Below are 20,265 nucleotides of genomic sequence, written 5' to 3'. Positions count from 1 at the left end.
TTAGCACTTTTTAAACATTTTTTTTAAAGTCAGGATCTCCCTATGTTGCCCATGCTGGCCTCAAACACTTGGGCTCAAGCGACCCTCCCAAGTAGCTAGGAATACAGGCACATGCCACTGCGCCCTGGTTGTGTACATTTTAAATGACCGTAAAATCGTTCACCAATTTTCTGCCTGTCTTAGTGATTAGTGGGTAAGATGTATAGATTGCATTGGGTGTATCAATTTTAGTAAATTAGGCTCAGTGGGAGAGAACTGAACCAGAGTAAAACGTTCAGCATCTGTTTCTTTTCTATTAACCAGGATACTGAGAGCCCAAACTCACAGAAATATATGCGTACAAATGGCAACATATAAAAAAACTATTTACCAGATTGTGTTAAGAACAATATTAAAGAATATCCAGAATTCTACTAAAGATGTGGAATAATGTATCATTTTTAGGCATTTATTGATCCAAGACTCAACTATTTTCATTGAATTAACTTGGATGTTTCACAGACACATCAAACTCAATATATTCAAATCTAACCTAAGATACCACTAACTGAATTTTCCTTATCTCCGTTTCCCTGCCTATTCCTTTTCCCCTCCCAAATCTATGTTCCTTCTTAAAACTCTTCAGGGGTATCTAATTGTTATAAGGATCTGTTGCTAAATCTTTACACAGTTTACAAAGCCCTGCACAATTTGGCCCTCTTTTTTCTCCTCATATATTGCCATTTTCTGCCTCAAACACTAAGGAACCTTTTAAAACTTCTTCCAGCCCTCTTTTATTTGTGGTCTTTTTACTCTAAGCATGGTTTTAAAATACTTCAGAGCACTATTAACCCCATCATTAACAACAGTTTTGTATAAAACCAGTTAGTATTGAAATGCAGGATGTAAATAAATGTAGAAAAGATAAACATTGAGAATAGTATTGATATGCTAAAGTTGCATATGTAGATGAAATGTTCAACAGTAGAAACAGAATGAATCTGAACAACAGAATGAATAATGCAATAAAAGAAACGTACAGCCTCCATACAAATGAAAACAGCAAAAAAAAAAAAGTTAATGATGAAATAGAATTACTTGAGTATGTGGCTCAGTGACACTTATGTGCGCCCTGCATTAATATCAAATATCTACTCAGGTATTGTAAATTTAAGAGAAGGCCAATACTTAAAATAATAGCACATACAGCCTTCACTATGTGTGAGATACTATCCTAATTGCTGTACATGTATTAAGTCATTTAATCCTAACAGCAACCTTTAAAGGTAGTATCATAGTCCTTATTTTACAGATGAAAAAAAAATGAAGGTCAGAGAAGTTAAGTAGCTCCACCCTAAGTCATAGTTAGTAAGTTGAAGTGCCAGAATCTGAACCCTAGCAGTCTAGCTTCACATTCGGTACTTTAATCCACATGCCATACTGCTTATAGTTGATTTAAAAACTTAACAGATAATCAATTTGTTTTATTATTATTTTTTTTCTTCTGAGACAGAATCTCGCTCTGTTGCCCAGGCTGGAGTGCAGTGGCACAATCTCGGCTCACTGCAACCTCTGCCTCCCGGGTTCGCGCGATTCTTGTACCTCTACCTCCCAAGAAGCTGAAATTACAGACATGCACCACCATGCCTGGCTAATTTTTGTATTTTTAGTAGAGACGGGGTTTCGCCATGTTGGCCAGGCTGGTCTCCAGCTCATGGACTCAAGTGATCTGCCCACCTTGGCCTCCCAGAGTGCTGAGATTACAGGCATGAGCCACTGAGCCTGGCCCAGATAATCAATTTGAAACATATGTCACAAATCATAGAAGATTCCATAGGTTCTCTACCATTAAATACACACAACATCAGAGTTCATGATAGGGTAGCCAGCAGAGTACTCTAACCTTTGAGGGCTTCTCTGATATTTGTATAGTTTATCAAGGCTAGGTAGAGAACACTTACCTCAACAAATTGTAAATTTGTCAAAACTGGTCCATTTTAGAAAGGCTGCTTATTTAGATTATAAATCAGTGTGAAGAAGAGGTGTCTATCTGGTTGAAAAGCATTGAAGGACTAATTTACCTTTCTATTTAATGTAAATGTATCTGGAGGATGCAAGGTTAAACCCTTCTTAATTGTTTTGGACTTATATTCAAAAGACCTTTCCAATTTTGAAGCCAAACCTGTTTGTAAGAAGAGGAACTTCAGTAGTGTTGCTACAACTTCTTTATGTATGTATTTATTTATTTATTGAGACGGAGTTTCGCTGTCGCCCAGGCTGGAGTGCAATGGCGCGATCTCGGCTCACTGCAACCTCTGCCACCCAGGTTGGAGTGATTCCTCTGCCTCAGCGCCCCTAGTAGCTGGGATCACAGGTGCACGCCGCCACACCCGGCTGACTTTTGTATTTTTAGTAGAGATGGGGTTTCACCATGTTGGCCAGGCTGGCCTTGAACTCTTGACCTCAGGTGATCCTCCCACCTCGGCCTCCTAAAGTGCTGGGATTACAGGCTTAATTTGTTTGTTTTTTCACTTTAACAGTACATTCTGGAAATCTTTCTGTGTCTGTATTTTTCATCACATGGACATAGCATAATTTAACTAGTACATGATTGATTTCTCAATATTACTTTAAGAGTGACTTAATGGAGTCAATGCTAACTTCATTCATGATTATGAAACATATTATGGACCTTATAATTCTAATCCCATATTTTAATTAAGTCTGTAGAGAAAGGATGGTAAATAAGTGGCATGCCAACATCTATAACTGTTTCTGGATCCTGTTATTTTGATCGCTACACTTAGTAGCTAGGCCATGATCAACCTCAAGAATTTTTCTGAACGTGGCATTTCAGACAGTCATTATCCATTAGTTGGAGTTACTGTTCCAGGTGAAATCTTTGTTGATCCTGTCCAGTAACATATTCTGTGCTTTTTAGATTTATGGCTGCTTACCACTGGTTCATTAATTGTGTTTGGGGTACTGTTGTCTTTTTCTGCTGCCAAGTTACTTGTGAGGAGCCTAAGAAACCACCCATGTCATAACACTTCAGATTGCTCTGGATTTACTTCATTATCTGACAGTTTCATTACTTTTATTTATTTATTTATTTATTTTTTAAACAGTCTCACTCTGTCACCCAGGCTGGAGTGCAGTGGCACGATCTCAGCTCACTGCAGTCTCTGCCTCCTGGGTTCAGGCGATTCTCCTGCCTCAGCCTCCAGAGTAGCTGGGATTACAGGCATGTGCCACCATGCCTGGCTAATTTTTTTTTTTTTTTTTTTTTTTTGAGACGGAGTCTCGCTCTGTCGCCCAGGCTGGAGTGCAGTGGCTGGATCTCAGCTCACTGCAAGCTCCGCCTCCCGGGTTTACGCCATTCTCCTGCCTCAGCCTCCCGAGTAGCTGGGACTACAGGCGCCCGCCACCTCGCCCGGCTTAGTTTTTCGTATTTTTTAGTAGAGACGGGGTTTCACCATGTTAGCCAGGATGGTCTCGATCTCCTGACCTCGTGATCCACCCGTCTCGGCCTCCCAAAGTGCTTGGATTACAGGCTTGAGCCACCGCGCCCGGCCAATTTTTGTATTTTTAGTAGAAGACGGGTTTCGCCATGTTGGCCAGGCTGGTCTTGAATTCCTGACCTCAGGTGATCTGCCTGCCTCAGCCTCCCAAAGTGCTAGGATTACAGGCATGAGCCACCACTCCTGGCCAGTTTCATTATTTTTAAGTTTTGCCTAAATCACCAATCCATATTCCCATTTGAACATACAATTTTTAAGTTATTATGCTTCATAAAGCTAATTGCAATATTACATTAAAATTACACACGCACACATACACACAAAAAGCATAGTTGGTATCTTTATGTTATTAGGGAATTTTATTGCAGTGAAAGTGGACCTACACATAATCAAATATTTGTAAACAATTGAGACAGCCTTACTATGACTGGGAGTTAAACTAGTTTGTGGGAGCCATTGTTTATTGGTATAATCAATAGTTTTTAAAAACTTATAAGGTGAAAAGAAACCAGACCATTGTAAAATCTAGAATAAATCCAATTTTCTAACTTATGTAAATTAGAAGTTGTAGCTCAGTGAAATTAATAGTTTATTCCTATTGCAGTGAACAACCCATTCTTTTTTTCTTTCTGCACCTGCAGCACTAACACTACTGTACATCTCATTAAAACACATCTGCCAAAATTTCTTATCATTTACTATTTATTATTTTTTACACTGTGGTTTCATGAAAAACCAGAAGATGGACCAGAGAAAAAGGGGTCTGTTGGTTTTTGCTTGTGCGTATCTGTGACAAAAAGCTTAGAAATAAAATTTCAAATTACTTTTTTATCCAAAATCTTAGAATGATGTTAACTATTTAGAAAGATGTGGCAAGTTTGTCTTGTACTTTACAACAGTGGTTCTCAAACTTGAGAATGCCACCGAATCACTTGAAGAGTTTGTTAGCCATGTAGATTACTGGTTCCTACTCCCAGAATTACTAATTTAGTGGGTATGAGATGGGACACAAAAATTTTCATTTCTAGAAAGTTTCCAAGTCATGCTGATACTGGTACAAGGACCACACTTTGAGAGCCACTGGCTTACAAGATTCTTCAGCTCACTGGTATTATTACACAACCCATTTTTAGAAGCACAGTTTTGTGGTTATCCCTCTCTTTCCATCCTCTTTGTTGTTGCCTCTGTAAACCCTCATCTGGATTGTGGGGAGAGAAGTGAAGTGATGATCAATTTGGTAGAGACAGACTAAATAAGGGTGAAAAATGCCACATTGCATTAAGAAGGCAGGGGTCATTTCCTAATGTAAAAAGTGGGGACAGATTGATAGACAACTCAGCCCTTCCCATTATAATGTAATTTAATTCTTGTTACTATACAAGTCTCTCAACTGAATGTTAAAATGCTGTGAGCATTCACAATTTGTAATTTTTATCTTAAATATAATTTAATGTATATTTGACGTTAAAGCAAAGCAAGTGGTTTTTTTTCACTCTGGTCTTTTTTAAATGTAGAAATTATTTCATATTGGTAGTTAGATTTATTTACACTCAGGTTTCTCTTGCTAATGAAATTTGATTTCTATCCTCCCAAAAGATTTATTAGAAAAATATTACCTAAAAACAAGATCCTTTACTGGCAGTCTGTTTAAAGGCAGGGGTATTTGTGTGTGTGTTTGCTTTTCTTAAATATTTACAGAGAATACCATGATTGTCTTCATTGTATTATTTCCTTGGTTTCTTATAGAGAAAAGTAATCAAGAGCTTAGGAACTAACTTTGCTATAAACAAACTCTCCATAATTCAAATTTGAATTAATAAGTGATTGTTTTGTGTTAAAATAGCAAGTCTAATTTTTTTTTTTTTTTTGCTAAACTTGTTTATTGCATAATAAACTGATTATCATTCAAGATACTGAACAATAGCCTTTTTTAAAAATGTCTGTTTTTAGTACACTCAGAAGAAGCCTTGTTTTTACTGGCAACCTGTTATTACCGCTCAGGAAAGGCATATAAAGCTTATAGACTGTTGAAAGGACACAGTTGTACTACACCACAATGCAAATACCTGCTTGCAAAATGTTGTGTTGATCTCAGCAAGTAAGTTTTAAAATATTTTCTAGCTATTTTGTTTTACTTACGCTGTTGAATTTTGGATAAAATTCTTTTCAGATTAAACTCTGATTCCCTTTCTTCCCTCTTTTTCATCTATTTCAGTAACATTTGAAATGTTTGCACTGTTGCCTATGCTATTATTTATATTATGGAAATTTCATTGTTATGGTAATAAATAATAGAGTTTAACTCTGGAGAAACTTAAGTTACAACTGATTCTTATTGGTTTCTTAAATGATCACAAATACTTCGTTTTCTTTGCTTTCACTGTTAGACCAATTTGAATAAGCCTAAAAACCCACGAGTTCACTTGAGATTAAGGCTCCCTTGTGTTTAGGTGATTGTAGTTTCCTTTTTAAGATCATTTTGTTGAGTACTTCTTTTACACATTACAGTTAAACCAAGTCAGCTGTCCCTATACCAAATTTGGAGGCATTTAGAGATACAGATAGTTAGGTTCTGTTAAATTCTTTTCTGTACTATAAGAGATGGAATAATGGTAAAAGGGACTAAACAGTCACATGTGTAAACGGTGTTAGATATTTGTAAAAGCCTGTATGTATAATTGGCTTGTAGGTTTACAAGGGGGAGAGATACAAGTAAGTCTCACCATAGATTGATCAATAACTATATTATCTGTCCAGTGACTAATTGATGACTTTTTAATTAAAGCTAGCTCAAATATCTGAAATTTCTGAGACATTTGTTATTGAATTATTTTTAAATTTCAAAGATTCTAATGTTGAATTCTTAAGAATCTTTCTTACGTAATTTGCCACTTCCTTCTTTTTTTTCTTTTTTTTTTAGAGAAAGGGTCCTGCTCTGTTGCTCAGGCTGGAGTGCAGTGGGATGATCATGGCCCACTGCAGTCCTCCATCTGGGCCTAAGCGATCCTCCCATCTTAGCCTGTCACGTAGCTGGAGCTGCAGACACGTGTCACTACACCTGGCTAATTTTCTTATTTTTTGTATAGATGGGGTCTCACTATGTTGCTCAGGCTGGTTTTGAACTCTTGTGTTCAAGCTATCCTCCCACCTTGGCCTCCCACAGTACTGGGGTTATAGACGTGAGCCACTGTGCCTGGCCTAAGTGTGCAATTTTTAATTAAAATATGTTAGGCTTGTTTAATTTGCATATACATTTCTATTTTAAGGAAGTAAAAAGGACCACCATGTTTGTTAATGAAGAACATTTATATTTTCTCCCCCAGTATAATAATCATCTTCTGTTCCTTCTGACATGAGTAATGAATATGTTGCTCAGACTGGATTTGTACATACAGAGACTAAATGTAACTGATTCTGTTTCTAACGGTAAAAGTGAAATTTTAAGATCATAAATTTCCAGCCTCTCAAATGATTCTAAGTACGTGTTTGCCACTATTCTAATTTTTAAAAAAATTTTTTTTAGAAAAAACAAATTTTCCAGGTGCAGTGTCTCATGCTTATGATCCCACGAGATGAGAGGATTGCATGAGCCCAGGAGTTTGAAACCAGCCTGGTCAACATAGTGAGACCCTGTCTCTACAAAAAAATTTAAAAACTACTGGGTGTAGTGGTGTGCACCTGTAGTCCCAGCTACTCACAAGGCTGATGCAGGAGGATCACCCGAGTCCAGGAATTTGAGGCCATAGTGAACTATGATTGTACTACTGCACTCTAGCCTGGGTAACAAAGCGAGACCCTGTCTCTTTAAAGAAAGAAAGGGAGAGAGAGAGAGGGAGAGATGAAGGAAGGAAGGAAAAGAGAGAGAGAAAGAAAATTTGTGTCTCCATAGTTAAATGCACTTTGGTAATGAAGAATATGTTTACATGAACTGCTTTTTATATTGGTTTTTTAAAATCTTTAAATTTGTATTTTAAAGGCTTGCAGAAGGAGAACAAATCTTATCTGGTGGAGTGTTTAATAAGCAGAAAAGCCATGACGATATTGTTACTGAGTTTGGTGATTCAGCTTGCTTTACTCTTTCGTTGTTGGGACATGTATATTGGTAAGTAAGAAAGATTCAAACTGTCAGAAAAGCATTTCCGTACAAGAATGTTTTATAGTTTAAAAAACCTATGTTGATCAGTGTTTATCAAATATTACTTGGCTGAGGAGTACATAATCTGATTTTATGACCTTATTAAAATAGCAGAGATGTTAATCTAATTTTGGATTCTCCACTTAGCCTTACTGATAATAGCTACAGCAGCCCTGCCTAACAGTTGATCATACATGTTAGGTTTTTTTGTTTGTTTGAGATGGAGTTTTACTCTTGTCATCCAGGCTGGGGTGTGCAATGGCACAATCTCAGTTCACTGCAACCTCTGCCTCCCGGGTTCAAGCAATTCTCCTGCCTCAGCCTCCCAAGTAGCTGAGGTTACAGGTGCCCGACACCACGCCCAGCTAATTTTTGTAGTTTTGGTAGACAGGGTTTTACCATATTGGCCAGGCTGGTTTTGAACCCCTGACCTAAGGTGATCCACTCGCCTCAGCCTCCCAAAGTGCTGGGATTACAGGTGTGAGCCACTGTGCCCAGCCCCATGTTAGTTTTTTTTACCTTGGGTGAAAAGAGTGTCTTTATATGATCCACTGAGGAAATAGAAGAAAAGATAGCCAGGTGCATTGTCTCATGCCTGTAATCTCAACACTTTGGGAGGTGGAGGTAGGAGGATCACTTGAGGCCAGGAGTTCAAGACTAGCCTGGGCAGCGTACCAAGACCCCATCTCTACAAAAAAATAAAAAATTAGCTGGGTGTGGTGGCACATGCCTGTATTCCCAGCTACTCAGGAGACTGAGGTGAAGGATCTCTTGAGCCCAGGAGGTTGAAGTTGCGGTGAGCTGTGATTGTGCCACTACACTCCAGCCTGGGTAAGAAAGCGAGACCCTGTTTCAAAAAAAAAAAAAAAAGAAGAGAACAAGTAACTCTGCCCATGGGAATGCTTCCCATGTGTAAATGTTTTCTGTTGTCACTTCTCCCCTGTGGGGACTGGGGACTGCTTGTCTAAAGAAGTAGGATAGCATCTGTTTTAAGATAAATTAAGGCGGCTGGGCGCGGTGGCTCAAGCCTGTAATCCCAGCACTTTGGGAGGCCAAGACGGGCGGATCACGAGGTCAGGAGATCGAGACCATCCTGGCTAACAAGGTGAAACCCCGTCTCTACTAAAAAAATACAAAAAACTAGCCGGGCAAGGTGGCGGGCGCCTGTAGTCCCAGCTACTCGGGAGACTGAGGCAGGAGAATGGCGTAAACCCGGGAGGCGGAGCTTGCAGTGAGCTGAGATCCGGCCACTGCACTCCAGCCTGGGCGGCAGAGCAAGACTCCGTCTCAAAAAAAAAAAAAAAAAGATAAATTGAGGCTAGTTTGAATAGTGATTATTTTTCAAAACCTTGAAAATGTGTTTCTGAACAGAATACATTATTTGACTAAGTTTGGGGGCCCATTTTCAGGTGTAACAGTTGTATGTTTAGCCATTAATACCACTCTTTTGAACAGGAGTAACCAAAGACATAGTATCAGTATATTCATTTACCTTCAGGACTGAGAATAATGAATTTAGTTCATGCAACTATGATTCTTCTTGTCATTTAGTCAAGAAACTTTGAGATTCTTTCCCATTATAGCTAAACACACTTGGCACTGGGAATATAAAGATAAATAGCTCACAGTTCCCACTCTCAAAGGTTTATAATAGAGTAGGAGAAACAGTAAACAAAAGTTTGTGTGATATAGTGAAATATATATATTTGGTCTTTGACCTCATTTCCTCTTATACACTTAGAAACTCCAAAGTGATATCTTTTTATATGCAAACAAATTGACTGTAGCTGGCATTCCTTGGGTAGCTTCACGATAGGGGTTGGCAGCAAAAGACCAAGGCAGGATTGGAGGGTTGGGACTTTTCATCCCCACCCCCTAACCTCCCAGGAGGTGAGAGGAGCTGAAGATTAAGTTTCACCAGTAAATTGATAATAAGATTATCACCAACAGCTAATGGTTTAATTAGTAATGCCTATGTAATGAAGCCTTCATAAAAACTCAAAAGGACAGGGTTCAGAAAGCTTCCAGAAAGCTGAACACATGGAGGTTCCTGGCAGGTGGCTTGCCTGGAGAGGCCATGGAAGGTCCACACCCCGCTTTCCCCATGCCTCGCCCTACGCACTCTTCATCTCTATCCTTTGTAATATCTTTTATAAGTCAACTGCTCTAGCAAGTTCATCAAACCTGAGTAGAGCGTTGTGGGAATCCCAATTTATAACTAGTTGATCAGAAGTTCCTTAGGCCCAGACTCGTGACTGGTTTCTGAAGGTGAGGCAGGGCAGTCTTGAAGACTGAGGCGTTAACCTGTGGGACCTGAGGCTGTCTACAGGTAGATGGTATCAGAATTGAATTAGCAGACATCCAGCTGGTGTTTGGTGCTTGGTGTGTTTGGCGGGGGAGGGGGGGAGGTGAAGAAAAAACCCAGACATTTGATCACAGAAGTCTTCTGTGTTGATGATTGTTATTGTTGAGAGAGAACAGGAAAAAATAAAATGTTGCTTTTTCCACATTCAGAGTTAGTTTTTATTATCACATTAAAAGTTTTGTCATAAAATTTGAGCAGTATATTGTTCAAATGAGAGAATAATTAGTCCTGCCTGATTAAGAACTAGGAAAGACTTGATAGAAAAAGTAAAATTTGACATCTCATATCTATACAGTGACTTCAGAGGAAAATAGATGTTTGAAGACTACAAATTATTTGAGAGGAGTGATGTACAAAAACTGGAGGGTAGACAATTTATGAAAGAAGTTGTCAAAATTTTAATAAGGAATGTTGGAGAAATAATCCTAAAGAGCATCATATTTTTATTTTTAAAAAATTAACTAAAATGAAGTATTATAATTATTACTTTGTTTAAAAGAGTTGCATTAGATGATAAAAAGTCACACATGGATAAGAAAATCTCAAAACATTTGGAAATTAAACCACTTCATCAAGACCCACACCAGAGTCTCTGTGCAGAGGACCCAGGCTCCAGCTGTGGCTACAACATAGGGTTTTTATACAAGAAAAATAAAGTGAATTAAGCCTGAAAACAAAACAAAACAAAACAAAAAACCTGATCATTTATGCTATATTTAAAGCATTTAAATCACTTTCAGAATTAACACAGGGAATGTTATATTAAAAATTAAGGACAAGTATGGTGGGTCACGCCTGTAATTCCAGCATTTTGGGATGCTGTGGTGGGCAGATCACTTGGGCTCATGAGTTGGAGACCTGCCTGGGCAACATGGCAAAACCCCATCACTACAAAAATACAAAAAGGCCAGGTGCGGTGGCTTACACCTGTAATTCCAGCATTTTGGAAGTTTAAGACAGGTAAATCACCTGAGCTCATGAGTTCAAGACCCGCCTGGGCATCATGGCGAAACCTGGTTTCTACAAAATATGCAAAAATTAGCCAGATATGGTGATGCGCACCTATAGTTTCAGCTGCTCAGGAGGCTGAGGTAGGAGGATGGCTTTAGCCTAGGAAGTAGATGTGGCAGTGAACCAAGATCATGCCACTGCACTTTGGCCTGTATGATAGAGCCAGACCTTGTTCCCCACCCAAAAAAAAAAAAAAAATTAAGAATACTTAACCTCTACGCAAATAAACTAGAAAACCTAGAAGAAATAGATAATTTCCTGGACACTTACACTCTCCCAAGACTAAAACAGGAAGAAGTTGAATCCCTGAGTAGACCAATAGCAGGCTCTGAAATTGAGGCAATAATTAATAGCCTACCAACCAAAAAAAGTCCAGGACCAGATGGATTCACAGCCGAATTCTACCAGAGGTACAAGGAGGAGTTGGTACCATTCCTTCTGAAACTATTCCAATCAATAGAAAAAGAGGGAATCCTCCCTAACTCATTTTACGAAGCCAACATCATCCTGATACCAAAGCCTGACAGAGATACAACAAAAAAAGAGAATTTTAGACCGATATCCCTGATGAACATCGATGCAAAAATCTTCAATAAAATACTGGCAAACCGAATCCAGCAGCACATCAAAAAGCTTATCCACCATGATCAAGTGGGCTTCATCCCTGGGATGCAAGGCTGGTTCAACATATGCAAATCAATAAACGTAATCCAGCATATCAACAGAACCAAAGACAAAAAACACATGATTATCTCAATAGATGCAGAAAAGGCCTTTGACAAAATTCAACAGCCCTTCATGCTAAAAACTCTCAATAAATTTGGTATTGATGGAACATATCTCAAAATAATAAGAGCTATTTATGACAAACCCACAGCCAATATCATACTGAATGGGCAAAAACTGGAAGCATTCCCTTTGAAAACTGGCATGAGACAGGGATGCCCTCTCTCACCACTGCTGTTTAACATAGTGTTGGAAGTTCTGGCTAGGGCATTCAAGCAAGAGAAAGAAATAAAGGGTGTTCAGTTAGGAAAAGAAGAAGTCAAATTGTCCCTGTTTGCAGATGACGTAATTGTATATTTAGAAAACCCTATGTCTCAGCTCAAAATCTCCTCAAGCTGATAAGCAACTTCAGCAAAGTCTCAGGATACAAAATCAATGTGCAAAAATCACAAGCATTCTTATACACCAGTAACAGACAAACAGAGAGCCAAATCATGAATGAACTCCCATTCACAATAGCTTCAAAGAGAATAAAATACCTAGGAATCCAACTTACAAGGGATGTAAAGGACCTCTTCAAGGAGAACTACAAACTACTGCTCAGTGAAATAAAAGAGGACACAAACAAATGGAAGAACATACCATGCTCATGGATAGGAAGAATCAATATTGTGAAAATGACCATACTGCCCAAGGTTATTTATAGATTCAATGCCATCCCCATTAAACTACCAATGACTTTCTTCACAGAATTGGAAAAGACTGCTTTAAAGTTCATATGGAACCAAAAAAGACCCCGCATTGCCAAGACAATCCTAAGCCAAAAGAACAAAGCTGGAGGCATCACGCTACCTGACTTCAAACTATACTACAAGGCTACAGTAACCAAAACAGCATGGTGCTGCTACTAAAACAGAGATATAGACCAATGGAACAGAACAGAGCCCTCAGAAATAATACCACACATCTACAGCCATCTGATCTTTGACAAACCTGAGAAAAACAAGAAATAGGGAAAGGATTCCCTGTTTAATAAATGGTGCTGGGAAAATTGGCTAGCCATAAGGAGAAAGTTGAAACGGGATCCTTTCCTTACTCCTTATACGAAAATTAATTCAAGATGGATTAGAGACTTAAATGTTAGACCTAAAACCATAAAAACCCTAGAAGAAAACCTAGGTAATACCATTCAGGACATAGGCATGGGCAAGGACTTCATGCCTAAAACACCAAAAGCAACAGCAACAAAAGCCAAAATTGACAAATGGGATCTAATTAAACTAAAGAGCTTCTGCACAGCAAAAGAAACTACCATCAGAGTGAACAGGCAACCTACAGAATGGGAGAAAATTTTTGCATCTACTCATCTGACAAAGGGCTAATATCCAGAACCTATAAAGAACTCAATCCAATTTACAAGAAAAAAACAACCCCATCAAAAAGTGGGCAAAGGATATGAACAGACACTTCTCAAAAGAAGACATTCATACAGCCAACAGACACATGAAAAAATGCTCATCATCACTGGCCATCAGAGAAATGCAAATCAAAACCACAATGAGATACTATCTCACACCAGTTAGAATGGCAATCATTAAAAAATCAGGAAACAACAGGTGCTGGAGAGGATGTGAAGAAATAGGACCACTTTTACACTGTTGGTGGGACTGTAAACTAGTTCAACCATTGTGGAAAACAGTGTGGCGATTCCTCAAGGATCTAGAACTAGAAATACCATTTGACCCAGCCATCCCATTACTGGGGATATACCCAAAGGATTATAAGTCATGCTGCTATAAAGACACATGCACACGTATGTTTATTGCGGCACTATTCACAATAGCAAAGACTTGGAATCAACCCAAATGTCCATCAGTGACAGACTGGATTAAGAAAATGTGGCACATACACACCATGGAATACTATGCAGCCATAAAAAAAGGATGAGTTCGTGTCCTTTGTAGGGACATGGATGCAGCTGGAAATCATTCTCAGCAAACTATCGCAAGAACAGAAAACCAAACACCGCATGTTCTCACTCACAGGTGTGAACTGAACAATGAGATCACTTGGACACAGGAAGGGGAGCATCACACACCGGGTCCTATTGTGGGGAGAGGGTAGAGGGGAGGGATAGCATTAGGAAATATACCTAATGTTGATGACGAGTTAATGGGTGCAGCACACCAACATGGCCCATGTATACATATGTAACAAACCTGCACGTTGTGCACATGTACCCTAGAACTTAAAGTATAATTTTTTTTAAAAATTACCCTAATTTGAATAATTATACAATGTATACATGTATCAAAACATCACATTGTACCCATAAATGTGTACAATTATTTATGTGTCAATAAAAAGTAATACAGCTTAAAAAAAAAAAAAGGATAATACTGAAGAATTTGGATGTTTTTCACATCTCCCTCAATAACTCTAGTATCTGAAAGGAAGTTTAAAGTAATAGTAATATTCAAGAAGGCAATGATAGTTTATTTTGTAAGCATTTCTTTTGATTCGTGTTCTATTTGCTTTCACTTGATTTGGAGATTAGCGGATAGGAGAAATTGGTAATTTAGAGAAGCATCACAAAGAGTGCTCTCCGAACTTCTGTAACTTTTACCTAATTTTTTGTACTAAAAGTTTATGATAAAAGTTTTGGGGTTTGTAGCTTATTTAATCTACTTGTTTCTCTCCACAGCAAGACAGATCGGCTTGCCAAAGGATCAGAATGTTACCAAAAGAGCCTTAGTTTAAATCCTTTCCTCTGGTCTCCTTTTGAATCATTATGTGAAATAGGTAGGTGGGTGGGGTTGAGAGGTGGGTGAGTTCCCATCTCCTCTTCTTTTTTCCCGCTACTTAATTTTTGGAGAGCAATACAGATCATCTACCCCCAAGAAAAATATTTTTCCATGTTAAAATTGAAAATAAAAAGTAAGTTAGAATCATAGGTATGTTTCAAGAGTCATATAACTGAAAATTACACAAAGATTAAATCCAGTAGATTCTTCTGTTTAGCCCATCTACTTTCAAGTATCTGGTGTCCTCTAGAATGAGTTATATTGTGTGTTTAACACCAGCAAAAATTGCTTTCTGAATAAGAAAATTAATAGAATTTCTAATGCAATTAATAGAATGCCTGGAGCAGAAACTTACAGTTTCTGAACAGTATAGGGAGAGAATATCTCAGTACATTTGGCCTAGGATACATAAAGGACCATTTTTCGGCATTGTTGCATCTATGTATGTATAGAAGGGCTTCAACCTTTACTGTAAAGTATGGCGTAAAGTATGATGGGTTTTAACTCTTCAACCTCATCTCCTACTTTGAGAAAAATGAGATCTAGTTATTTTCAGCTTTCAAACAAACACAGAAATCTGCATTTTTCTGTGATTTGTTATATTTAAAATTAGTGTTCTTGTAGTTTATTTTCTAAATTTACAGCTTTATCTTACTGGTACACTTTTATGATATATTGATAGATGGGCTTTTAGGAGGTAAATTTGATTGGCAGAAGTGGACAGGAGAATTTAAAATTTTGGATAAGGCCTATTTCCTATTTCCACTAACTTATTCTTACTTGAAAAAAATGTATTCCTCACTTCCTCAGAGACAAACTTTTTTTTTTTGTCTTCACAGGTGAAAAGCCAGATCCTGACCAAACATTTAAATTCACATCTTTACAGAACTTTAGCAACTGTCTGCCCAACTCTTGCACAACACAAGTACCTAATCATAGTTTATCTCACAGACAGCCTGAGACAGTTCTTACGGAAACACCCCAGGACACAATTGTAAGTGTCTTATATTCTAGTGTTCAAAATATTATGAAAACTACAAAGAATGATCTGAACTAAATAATATATTGTGAATGACTTGGTAGAAATTTTCTGTTTCAGGAATTAAACAGATTGAATTTAGAATCTTCCAATTCAAAGTACTCCTTGAATACAGATTCCTCAGTGTCTTATATTGATTCAGCTGTAATTTCACCTGATACTGTCCCACTGGGAACAGGAACTTCCATATTATCTAAACAGGTTCAAAATAAACCAAAAACTGGTCGAAGTTTATTAGGAGGACCAGCAGCTCTTAGCCCATTAACCCCAAGGTAAGTCAAACAAGATACTTTCAAATGTGCTGTAGTACTAAGTAATCTTATAATAACTCATATTGTTTGTAATGCAGATTATTACAATGGCAACTTCTAAATCAGTATGGGAACAGGGGCATTCTGTTTTCAGAAAATGAAGTAAAAAACAGCACATGATGATGTTGACAGGCGCGGTGGCTCACGCCTGTAATCCCAGCACTTTGGGAGGCCAAGGCAGGCAGATCACCTGAAGTCAGGAGTTCGAGACCAGCCTGGCCAACATGGTGAAACCCTGTCTCTACTAAAAATATAAAATTAGCTGAGTGTGGTGGTGGGCGCCTGTAATCCCAGCTACTCGGGAGGCTGAGACAGGAGAATTGCTTGAACCCAGGAGGCGGAGGTTGCAGTGAGCTGAGATGGAGCTGCTACACTCCAGCCTGGGTAACAGAGCAGGACTGCAGCTCAAAAAAAATTGATATTAAATATTGGATTGGCCGGGCGCGGTGGCTCACACCTGTAATCTCAGCACTTTGGGACACCGAGGTGGGCGGATCACGAGGTCAGGAGATCAAGACCATCCTGGCCAACATGGCAAAACCCCGTCTCTACTAAAAATACAAAAAATTAGTCGGGCGTGGTGGCATACTTCTATAGATCCAGCTACTCGGGAGGCTGAGGCAAGAGAATCGCTTGAACCCGGGAGGCAGAGGTTACAGTGGGCAGAGGTTGCAGTGAGCTGAGATGGCGCCGCTGCAGTCCAGCCTAGGAGACAGGACAAGACTCCGTCTCAAAAAAAAAAAATTGGAGAAAAATGTAAAACTCTTAAATTAGGTAGTAAACACATTAAGAAATACTGTCTATGACTGTGCATTATTGGATAGCAGTGAGCCTCGTGAAATATTATAATCAGAGCACCATTGGTTGCTATTAAAATGTTCTTTTCCAAAACATCGAGGAAATTTGACACCTACCGTTTTTTGTTTGAGACAGGATCTCACTCTGTCACCCAGGTTAGAGTGCAATGGCACAATCATAGCTCACTGCAGCCTCAAATTCCTGGGCTCAAGCAATCCTCCTGCCTCAGACTCCTGAGTAGCTAGGACTACAGGCACATGCCAACACACCTGGCTAATTTTTTAAGTTTTTTTGTAGAGATGGGGTCTTGCTGTGTTGCAAGCTGATCTGGAACTCCTGGCCTCTAGTGATCCTCCTGCCATGGCTTCCCAAAGTGCTAGGATTACCATGAGCCACTGAACTTAGCTGTCACACCTATTAATATAAAATATTTTATCAAAATTATTAGTAGTATATGTATGTATAAATACAGGAACTCAGCCCAGAGGATACATATCCAAAAGTATCAAAATGAAAAATTATGTGCTAGAACGGGTTGGGCATGGTGGCTCATGCCTGTAATCCCAGCACTTTGGGAGGCCGAGGTAGGCAGATTACTTGAGACCAGGAGCTCAAGACCAGTCTGGCCCACATGGTGAAACCCTAGCTCTACTAAAATTACAAAAATTAGCCAGGCACGGTGACAGATACATGTAATCCCAGGTAGTTGGAAGGCTGAGGCACAAGAATCGTTTGAACCCAGCAGGTGGAGGGTTCAAATTAGCCAGGTGTGTTGGCATGCCACTGCATTCCAGCCTGGGCAACAGAGCAAGACTCTGTCTCAAAAAAAATATATAGATAGATATATAGATAGATAGATCTATATCTATATCTACTAGAACAAATTCTATGGATCAGGTCCTGAGGCCAGGGAACTACTAAAATAGCATGACCATGAGATTGCCACTCTGGAGAGTTATTGTTATCTAATGGTCGCTAGAGACATTTTCTCTGTAGTTGTATCTAAATCCCATAAATTCCAAGAATTTGAAGTAATCTGATCATTTAGATCTTAGATTTATAAAGCTACTCTTCTTTATTTCTAATAAATCTCCTGAGATCAGTCATTGTTGCTCACTTTAGTTCCTTGTTTGATAGCTTTTTTTAGTTTTAGTTATGGTGGGTGGAATAGTCTATATTCACAGCTTATTTTTAATCTGCCCCTCAGATCCTCACTGTTCCTAAGACTGATTTGCCATTCTCTTCCTTTTAGACCTTCTAATTTAAGTATACTGCTGCTTTATATATGCCTTGATGACTTTTTGACACCTTGATTTCAACCTCTTCTCAGTTTTGGGATTTTGCCATTAGAAACCCCAAGTCCTGGAGATGGATCCTATTTACAAAACTACACTAACACACCTTCTGTAATTGACGTGCCATCCACCGGAGCCCCTTCAAAAAAGGTATTTTCCATGTAAAATGCAGTTTGGGTATTGATTAAAGCAACTTGTTTATTTTAATCTTTTAAAGGTAATTTCAGGGAAAATCTAACTTTATATAATTGCTTTTGCCTTAGATTTATTGATCTAAATATAAAAGAATGTCATTATTGTAGCCTCTTGGTTATAGTAGGAGGCAGACTTCTTACTCTTTTGGCCAAGTAAGACTGTATCTCACAATTTTAGTTTATTTCAGCATATAGTTAAATAAACATATTCATATTTTTACTTTTTAATTTCTTTTTTAAAAAAACAAAATTAAGATTGTTTATATTACTTGAATATAAACAACAGAAATTATGTCTGCCATAGTTTTTACTTGTCCCCACCACTGTGTATGTATGTTTTTTTGATAACACTAATAATTATATGAAAAAAAATCGCTCAGGTAAAGCCAGATATTTCTAATAGATATTTGTGGTAGATCATGGATATATAGTTTTAAAATGAAAATGAAAAATATTTGGTCGTATACTTATAGTAAATATTGCAGCAAGCATCATGAGGCCTTTTTTTTTTTTTTTTTTTTTTTTTTTTTTTTATGAGACAGGGTCTCGCTCTGCTGCCCAGGCTGGAGTGCAGTGGTGTGACCATGACTCACTGTAACCTCAACCTCCCAGGCTCAGGTGGAGGCTAAGATCCTTCCACCTTAGCCTCCCAAGTACCTAGGACTATAGGTGTGTACCACCACACCCAGCTAATTTTTTTAACTTTTATTTTTGGAGAGACAGAATCTAACTGTGTTGCCAGGGCTGGGCTCAAACTCCTGGGCTCAAGCAATCCTTCTGCCTTGACCTTTCAGAGTGCTAGGATTATATACATGAGTCACTGCCCAGCTGAGGCTCTTGTTTTATAATGTTCCCTTATATAGGTATATGGAAATAGAGGCTAAAGTACCATTTTTTAAAAGCGTATCTGTGGCACAAGGTAACTTCTGTGAGATTTAAATTAGGCTCTCTATATAAAATACCTATTGCCATGCTTCACAGATATTCAAGAAATGGAAGCTACAAGTCATACTAATATGTGAATAACAGTTATAGCCTCTTTACCTTAATAGAAACATGTTTCTTCTTATAGTTGTTTTTTACTATTTTACTCCTGAACATCCTTAGAATCTGCAAAAGATTTTTCTATAATAACTCCTTAGTGAGTGATAATAGGAACTCCAAGAATACTTAAAAGGGACTGCAAAATAGTTTGTGTATGTATTGTTTTAAACATTACAGTTATGAAGAAGGCAAAGCAAAATGGTAGTTAGCATGCCAGGTGAAGTAGGCCAAGACTAGAAGAGCCATAATAACCAAAGCAAGTTAAGGCAGTAGGTAGGCACATGATTTTAGTGCCCAAATAAGATTGCTGTCTCATCCTCTTCTGCCTCTGTTCTCCTCTTACTTTATACAAGACATTCGCAGAAAAGTCACGCATGTAGGTCTGCATGCAGTGTCAACTGAAAATATCAAACCAGGTAGTGAGTGCAGTGTACATAGTTCTTTGATAAATAAGGAGGCCGGGTGTGGTGGCTCAAGCCTGTAATCCCAGCACTTTGGGAGGCCGAGACGGGCGGATCACGAGGTCAGGAGATCGAGACCATCCTGGCTAACACGGTGAAACCCCGTCTCTATTAAAAAATACAAAAAAATTAGCCAGGCAAGGTGGCGGGCGCCTGTAGTCCCAGCTACTCGGGAGGCTGAGGCAGGAGAATGGTGTGAACCCGGGAGGCGGAGCTTGCAGTGAGCTGAGATCCGGCCACAGCACTCCAGCCTGGGCGGCAGAGCGAGACTCCGTCTCAAAAAAAAAAAAAAAAGAAGATAAATAAGGAAGGGCCATAATTGACTTAAGTTTTGTCCCTTGGATGAATGTAGTGATTCCAATTTGGAAAAGGTGGAGAAAGGCTTATGAAGTTTTATTTTGAAGTGGTGGTACGGTAGGTGAAAATATTCAGTAGAAAGTTAGTCAAAAAGGAAAAAATGTGAGCTGCTGATAGAAATAATAATTGAAGCTATTAAAATGACCAGGCTCTCCTAGGGAAAGAAAGAGTAGCTAAGGAGAACAGCGTAAACCTAATTTAAAAATAGTAGAAGGATAAAGGGCC

At 38.6% G+C, this 20,265-nt stretch overlaps 1 protein-coding gene across 14 annotated transcripts in view; it reads left to right on the top strand.

Moving 5' to 3' along the window:
* Window positions 1-20,265, top strand: part of CDC27 (cell division cycle 27) — a 68,449-nt gene that overhangs the window by 12,706 nt on the left and 35,478 nt on the right. For 9 of the 14 annotated variants that reach the window (XM_030923228.1, XM_030923227.1, XM_030923225.1 and 6 more), the window contains exons 3-8: window positions 5,451-5,598; window positions 7,477-7,602; window positions 14,442-14,539; window positions 15,381-15,535; window positions 15,641-15,852; window positions 18,020-18,134. In XM_030923228.1, the coding sequence (XP_030779088.1) occupies window positions 5,451-5,598; window positions 7,477-7,602; window positions 14,442-14,539; window positions 15,381-15,535; window positions 15,641-15,852; window positions 18,020-18,134 (854 nt within the window). The remainder of the gene's footprint in view (window positions 1-5,450; window positions 5,599-7,476; window positions 7,603-14,441; window positions 14,540-15,380; window positions 15,536-15,640; window positions 15,853-18,019; window positions 18,135-20,265) is intronic. The other 5 variants (XM_030923232.1, XM_030923226.1, XM_030923229.1 and 2 more) reach the window with 3 other exon arrangements.

This window comes from Rhinopithecus roxellana, chromosome 19 (genome assembly GCF_007565055.1).
Source record: "Rhinopithecus roxellana isolate Shanxi Qingling chromosome 19, ASM756505v1, whole genome shotgun sequence".
Lineage (NCBI taxonomy): Eukaryota > Metazoa > Chordata > Mammalia > Primates > Cercopithecidae > Rhinopithecus > Rhinopithecus roxellana.
This window is presented reverse-complemented; position numbering and strand designations above follow the sequence as displayed.